This window comes from Mus pahari, chromosome 19 (genome assembly GCF_900095145.1).
Source record: "Mus pahari chromosome 19, PAHARI_EIJ_v1.1, whole genome shotgun sequence".
Classification (NCBI taxonomy): domain Eukaryota; kingdom Metazoa; phylum Chordata; class Mammalia; order Rodentia; family Muridae; genus Mus; species Mus pahari.
The window spans coordinates 84,668,582-84,676,181 of NC_034608.1; the positions used below are offsets into that span (position 1 = coordinate 84,668,582).

A 7,600-nucleotide genomic window follows, 5' to 3' on the forward strand; every position below is an offset into this window, starting at 1 on the left:
GACCACACAGAAAAACCCTGTGTAGGCTTAGATTTTTCAAAACCTACTTTTAATAAGGGATCTTAAATGCTTTAACCTCCCTTCTAGCCCACCAGGGGTAGTGGAAAGGAAAGGTTACCAGGATACCAGGGAAGTGGACCTGCTTAGAAACAGTTCTTTGGAGCAAATCCCATCTGCTTGTCAGGATGCCACCAGTCCAGTTCAGCAGAGTCAAGATAGCAAACATGAATCAGCAGCGGTGCACAGCCTAGCAGAGACAGCCAGGTCTCAGCTGAACTGGCATTGAGTCAGTAGGAGCGACCAGGACCAGCAGGGATTCCATAAATTCTCTGCTGTGCCTCCCAACAAAGTTAGATCAAAGAATCATGAGACCAACAAAGTGCTGCAAAGCTAGCTATGCAACACCTCCCGAACTCATCACTGTCCGTTGAGTCCTCTTTATACTCTCTCCAAACATCATGTATTCTCCCATGGTTGGTACCTCAGCAAAACTCCACAGGAGTCTGTACCAGCTGACATCACTCTGCCAATCAGCTCGAGTCTGAGGAAGCAGAAGCCACCAGACCACCACCAGAAGATTTTTGGTTATGAAGTCACAACAAACGATGTTTAAGGAATAGCAAAGTGTACTGATACCATCCAGCATCGCCCACGGTCGGTCTGTTGGCACTCCTTCACTTGTCTGCCCCAGAACACACCATCAGACACAACTGACTTTCCAAAAAAAGGGTATGCATGTATGTATTATTCACATGTATGTCTGTGTACCACAAGCATACCCATAGACACTAGAACATTGGCTCCATGGGTACTGGAGTTACAAGTGGATCAGAGTTTAAATACTTCAATTTCTATGCCTTTTTTTTTTGGGGTGGGGAGGGGGAGTTCGAGACAGGGTTTCTCTGTATAGCCCTGGCTGTCCTGGAACTCACTTTGTAGACCAGGCTGGCCTCGAACTCAGAAATCTTCCTGCTTCTGCCTCCCGAGTGCTGGGATCAAAGGCGTGCACCACCACACCAGGCTTCTGTGCCTTTCTGCCCTTCAGTCTGGCTACTCAGATTCTGGGATGAGGCCTCCAGTGTCCCTACATAGTAGGGACATGCCTAGCTGTCCTGGGCTCCTGGGTTTGTTCTGACCCTCCGGTGGCCAATGTAGAATGTCCCAGGCCTCATGGGAAAACACGCAGAGGATGGTGAGAGTGCACTTCTGGGTCAAAGATACTTCGAAGCAGCTTGTGCTTAGCCTCTTAGGCAGAGGGAGAAACCCCCAGCCCCCACAGTGGGGAACCTAGCCTTGGGTGACATTCAGCACAGACCCCTCCCCCCTTTTTGTTTTAGGAGGTAGGGTTTCTGACTCTCCTGGAACTATGTAGACTAGGCTAGTCTCCACATCACAGTTGTGCCTACCTTTGTGTGCAGGGATTAAAGCCAAGTGTCACTCTGCCTGCCAGACCCAGGAGAAATGGAGGACAAATCTGTGATGCTCTCCTGCGTTCTGTGCTTCAGGTTTCCTGCACCTGGGCTTCCCTCCCCTAGCATCTTAGTCCCTTATAAACCTGTCACTTTGAGTATTTGTGCGCTCGGTCATCTTTGGTCTTCCTCTCTTGATCATCTCCTCTTCCTTGCCCTGCTCATCTCATGGACAAAGTCAGTCTGCTGGCCATGCCCCATCTGCTCCCCCCCCACCCCCCATTTTGGAGTCTTCCAGATGCTGCACTCTCCCTGATTATCTACAATGAAAACCTTCCCCTCAACCACACTCTGGAGCAGTTACGGCCTCAGTTTACACTTCTGATACACTATTTATACAACACCTAGGTTCAATGGATTCTTCTTGAAGATCAAACATCTTTAGAGCTGGTTGACACTCAGGTTTTTGTGCATGTTCATGTGTACAAAAGCATGTCAGGTCCAGAGGGGAACCTTATGTGTTCTTTTAGGTACCATTTGCTTTGCTTAGGCCAACTGTCCAGTGAGCCCCAGAGACCACCTGTCTCCATGTCAACTGCTGGAATTACAAACCTAAAACATCATGAAACATCATGACTGGTTTTTTTTTTTTTTTTTGGTTTTTGGAGACAGGGTTTCTCTGTGTAGCCCTGGTTGTCCTGGCACTCACTTTGTAGTTCCAGGCTGGCCTCGAACTCAGAAATCCGCCTGCCTCTGCTTCCTCGCGAGTACTGGGATTAAAGGCGTGTGCCGCCATGCTCGGCCTGGCTCTTGTTTTTAAATGTGTATTTGTGAGGACAACTTGTGGGAGTTGATTCTCCCCTCCCACTATGTTCTGGGCACCAAACTCATTTATCAGATTTGACAGCAAACTATTTTACCCTCTGAACCATCTTGCCAACTCCTACCTGACGTTTTTTCTTTATGTGTAAATGCTATGTGTTCAGGTATGTGTAGATGCCAGAAGAAGATTATCAGACCCCAGAGCTGGAGTTATAGATGGCCTGTTAGCTGCCTGACTAGGGTGCTGGGAACTGAACTTGGGCTTCTAAACTGCTGAACCATTTCTCCAGCTCCTGTTTTACTTTTACAAAAACAAGGCCCTGTAGCCCAGGCTAGCCTGAGGATGACCCTAACCCCTGATCTCCACTTCTTCATTGCTGGGGTCACAGGTGTGTGCCGCCTTGCCTGGCTGTGGGGTGCTTTTGCTATTTGGGATGGTAGACCACTCTCATGAGAAGCTGTGTGTGCCCAGCCAGATTAGCACAGCCTGAGGACAGACGCAACTTTCCAGATGGGACACCTGCTGTCATAGGAGGTAAAGACCAGTGAAGCCTGAGGACTCATCTAGCTCACCTGCTCCAAACCACCATCCAGGGTTGGTGAGGTAGGACCAGGCCTGTTCTGACGATATAACCTTCACGTTGACAAAGGATGGCGTGGACTCTATCTGAAACCCAGCTTAGGCAGAGTCTGGACGGCAGACATGCCCAGGTGTGGGAGATGAGACACACAGCCGGACTCTGAATCCTCTCGAAGGGACAGTGCTCAGGCACACAATGGCATACCCAAGGCAGTGGATGCTCCTCCCTTGAGTCCTCTGAGCACTGGGGTCTTGAATTTAGTAACAGCTGCAGTATAGTTCAGTGTGAGAGGTGTGTTTGCTGTGCACAAGGGCTTGGTTCCACCCCCAACAAAGGACAAAACTACAAACAAGTGGCTGAAGAGATGGCATGGTGGAGTGCTATCTATGGCCTCAGAAACTGGGGTTGAAATATAAGAATTTCCTAGGTAAGCCAGTGGAGATCCTGAAACCAAGCCCCCCCCCCACACACACACACACAAAAATCAGTCTAATCTTACAGTGGTAGCTCACCTTGGGGAACAGCAGCTACAAGATATGCCAGGGGTAAACAGTTAAAGTCTGTCAAATTTAGTCAACCACCTATCAGTAAAACCTGTCTAATTTTATATGGATTTCACCTTCAGTCTAGAGGCAACTAACCCATGGAAGAGCAAGGAACCTTCCCTATCCTGGAGCACAGGGCTGGCCCAGACTCTCCTTTACTGGGTTATTCATATTTCACTGTGTCACCTTTACTGGCATGTAACTTGGGAGTGTTCTCCCATCTTAGCCTTCCAAATGCTGGGATGACAGGTATGAGTCACCATGTCCAGCTGGTTTCTGCGGTGCACCCGGGTACAGGAGCAAGCCTGTCTAGGGGCTTGTATGCTGAAACTGCAGGGCAGAACACCCTTCATGGAAGGTCCAAACTAAATATTGTATCAAGGTAGGACCACAGGATAAAGCTATGGCTCAGCTGGCAGCACGCTAGCCTAGCAGCACCAGGTAAAGCCAGCACTATGGCACATGCCCATCATCCCAGTCCAAGGGTGGTGGAGGCAGGACAATCAAGAGTTCAAGGTCATCCATGAACAACAGATATTGTCTCAAGAAACAAAGGCTCTAAACACTGCCTCTTCCAATCAAAACGCAAAGTCAAAATCTAAGAGCCAGGCGTTTGGAGGCTGAGGTGTGGCACCACAGAGTCTTCAAAAGAAGCAAAACCAACAAACAAGCAATCAATACCCAGCCAAAATCAAACAGAAAAAGGGGCTGCGGACCAGCTTCCTACCAGGCTGAGTTGATGAAGGGGCTGTGCCTCTGCCTCTGGGCTTCGGTCTACAGTAGAGGGGCTGCTGGCAGGGCTGGAGGAGGGAAATGAAAAGACTTGGGGAGTAGTGGTCCTAAGGAGGAGGCCAGCAAGCAGACTTCTCACAGATCTCAGCTGCAGTTCCCGATTAAAAGGCTGCTAAAACCAGGCAAAGCCACCATCTTTATGGAAACAAACCAAACCTCTCAATAGATGACATGCCTTCCTTCACTCAGAGTGTCACCCATGGCTTAAGGGCTCATGCAGGGCTACAGTTAGCCTAGCTCAGGGCTATAATACCTGTGTGCTAGCCCCTCTGGGATTTCCCCTCGATCTTTAGCTATTGGACACTGTGGTGACTGTGCTGGGATCACGGAGATGGAACCTCAACACTGACTACTGACTTTGTCATGCCCCTGTGCTTAGCTTTCACATGCCTGAGATATGGACACTAAAAGCACTCTAACATCAGGACAGATGGCAAGTCGAGAGGTTTGAATCGCTGTATGTACAAAATGCCCTAGAAGCAAAAAAAAAAAAAAGCTTAAATAAATAAGCAGGGCTGTGATGCAGGTATTGAGGGCGGGTCCCTGGGACCCGAAGGCTCGAGGAAGACAGAAGGGTTGGGAGCACCTGGCCGTGGGCAGGGTCTGCCACATGGCTCAGAAAGGATGCCCATGAAGGCCTTGGAGCTTCGTCCCTTCAGTCATGGATTCCGAAGCTCTGAGAAATGGTCTTCACATTGCTTGGTGAGCACCTGCCTAGATACCATGAGCTGGCAGGAACCACCGTGCCCCGCACCCCCCATTACTGTCACCCTTAGGGCAGCTCTCAAGCCAAGAGGAGCTGAGCTGGTCCCATAACTGTCTTCCATGTGAAAGCCAAATAGCTGCCAGGAAGGAAAGCCCCTCGTTCGGGTCCAATGGGACTTCTGCCTAATGCTTAGGCCGGGCCAAGAGGCGCTGCTGAATATGAGCAAGGAGCTTCTTAAGGGCACACGGAATCTCAGCCTCATCAACTGCACATGGACACCTCTTGCCAAGCTCCTCCCCTGCACTGCGTCACCTGGAGGACCACTCAGACTAAGAGTCTGACTTCCAGGTCCTCAGAAGTCCCTGAGGCAGGGACGCTGGAAGAACAGCAGGCCGAGGAAAGGGAGAGCCGTTACTCTCCCCTCAGCTTGCCCTGGGCTGGAGGCCACTTTGTGCAGTTGCACTTAGTTTCGGTTGAGCACTCAGATGATGCCCCTACACACATTGTCACCCTGCTCTTCTCAGGTGACACCCAGACACAGATTAGGCCATCAGTCCCTTCAATAGATGGCGCTGAGTCCTGGAACAGGTGCGATTGGCTGTCACCCTCAGAGGCAGATGACGGCTCCAGCACTCTTAGGACTTAGCTCTGGACAGTGGTGAGGGACTGGTGGGCACCCTGGTGGTTTTGTTCCCAGAGAGCTCCAGTGTTGGGTCCAAGTCAGGGACACAGTCCTCACAGAAGGCTGGCCAGGCTGGTGTTGGGTCCATTCTGAGCTTGGAACTGCACAGGGGGCGGGCCATCTGTCCACTGTGGGGAGAACACACGTGAGTAAACCCCTCCCAGCTGAAGCCAGAGCCCGTATCCCTGTGTCTGCTCCCCACCCTTTATACCGTAATGAGGTTGTGCTCGGGGAGGCTGCAGGCCTCGATGTGGTCCTGCAGCAGCTGCTGTGAGAAGTTCTGGTGCATCTGTGCGGCCTCATGGGCATCCATGGCGTTCCCACATGCCTTGTTTAGGTCTGAGGATGGGGCAGGTGTCACTGTCTAGTTCATCCCCTGGGTGGCCAAACTCATACCAACCCAGGGGAGACAGAGTTACCCTCAGACATCCAAACCCATCTTGAGACACAGGAGGATCATCCACAAAGCCCTGAGCAGGAACCCAGGCTCCACCTGCCAGAGTTCTTAAAAATCCCCTTGAAAGCAAGCTATGGTGACTTGGCAGACAAAGGAATGTAAATTTGTGACTTCAAGACCAGCCTTGTTGCCAGGCAGTGGTAGCACATGCCTTTAATTCCAGCACTTGGGAAGCAGAGGCAGGCAGATTTCTGAGTTCGAGGCCAGCCTGGTCTACAGAGTGAGTTCCAGGACAGCCAGGGCTACACAGAGAAACCCTGTCTCGAAAGTCCAAAAAAAAAAAAAGACCAGCCTTGTCTACCCAGAATTCTGGGCCAGCTAGACCCTGTTTCCAATAAATAAACAAACAAAAATAAAAATTCCCTGGAGATACACCCCTGCTTGCACGATGTCAGGGCCCTACAAGCATGCCTGGTAGCCTTGTTTACTCTCACCTCTCAGGAGGGCAGATGACCACAACTGCACAGACATGTCTGGGATCTTGCTGGCCAGCTGCATGGCGGGTACCACCATGTTGTTACTCTCCTGCCAATCAAAAGCTAAGAATTAACGGTGAGGTCACAGACTCCATCTCCCATTTTATGTTCTGCTGCTCCTGGACAAACTCTTACTGCACCCTCAGAGACTACCTAAAATGGTCCTCTAAAGTACTCTTGCCCACCTTGGGAAAAACAAACGGAGCCTTCTTGCCCTCCTCTGCACACAAGGCAATGAATGGGCCATACACGCCTCTTGCCAGCTAGAGAAAAAGACAGCCCTGGCCCAACAACTAGAATGATTAAAACGACACATCCATGTAGTGTCCCGAGGCTCCTGAAGTAGCAGCCTGTCCCAGGGCATGGACTGAGTGTGGAGGATTTGCTCCTGTGAGCTGGTATTTGTCGGTGACTGTGGGGACCTGGGGTCTCTGACCTGGGCCCCCTCTTAGTAGATTTAGATTCTGTGTGTGCTGGGCTGATGACTTAGGTGCCCAGGGGTCTCACGAGGAGGCTAGGGGAGGCCTGGAGAGCAGTTTCCTGTTTCTGACCTCACACTGAGAAACCCAAGGGTGCTCTGAAGTGCAAGCCATGCTCGGCTGACCTACTCTACCGCCCCGGCCTGTGGGTCTGGGGACTTTCTGCCACAGAGCTTGAAAGCACTCACTGCTCTTGCAGAGTCCTCAGGTTCAGTTTTTAGCACCCACAGGGCAGCTCACAATTGTCTAATTCCTGAACCAGGGAATCTGACCCCTGCTTTTGACCTCTGTGGACACCAGGCCCACACACGGTGCATATGCAAACATTCAGGTAAAAGTCACACATAAAATAAGTAAACTGGCCGGGCGTGGTGGTGCACGCCTTTAATCCCAGCACTCGGGAGGCAGAGGCAGGCGGATTTCTGAGTTTGAGGCTAGCCTGGTCTACAGAGCGAGTTCCAGGACAGCCAGGGATACACAGAGAAACCCTGTCTCGAAAAAAATAAAAAATAAAAAAAAATAAAAAAGTAAAATGAGAAATACCCAAATAACCAATATTGAATAACAAAACTCTAAAACCTCAAACCAGACTTCAGTTCCGAGTGCAGGTTCATGGGAACAACCTAACCAACGCAGCCCAGGTTCATGGAA

General features: G+C 50.6%; 1 protein-coding gene across 3 annotated transcripts in view; it reads right to left on the reverse strand.

Moving 5' to 3' along the window:
• Positions 1 to 4,265: 4,265 nt before the first annotated feature.
• The window catches only part of Mau2 (MAU2 sister chromatid cohesion factor), a 26,804-nt gene continuing 23,469 nt past the window's right edge, over positions 4,266 to 7,600 (reverse strand). For 2 of the 3 annotated variants that reach the window (XM_021218777.2, XM_021218776.2), the window contains exons 17-19: positions 6,429 to 6,519; positions 5,749 to 5,876; positions 4,266 to 5,665 (exon numbers count right to left, since the gene is read on the reverse strand). In XM_021218777.2, coding sequence (XP_021074436.1) covers positions 5,591 to 5,665; positions 5,749 to 5,876; positions 6,429 to 6,519 — 294 coding nt within the window. In that variant the 3' untranslated portion in view covers positions 4,266 to 5,590. The remainder of the gene's footprint in view (positions 5,666 to 5,748; positions 5,877 to 6,428; positions 6,520 to 7,600) is intronic. The other variant, XM_021218775.2, reaches the window with a different exon arrangement.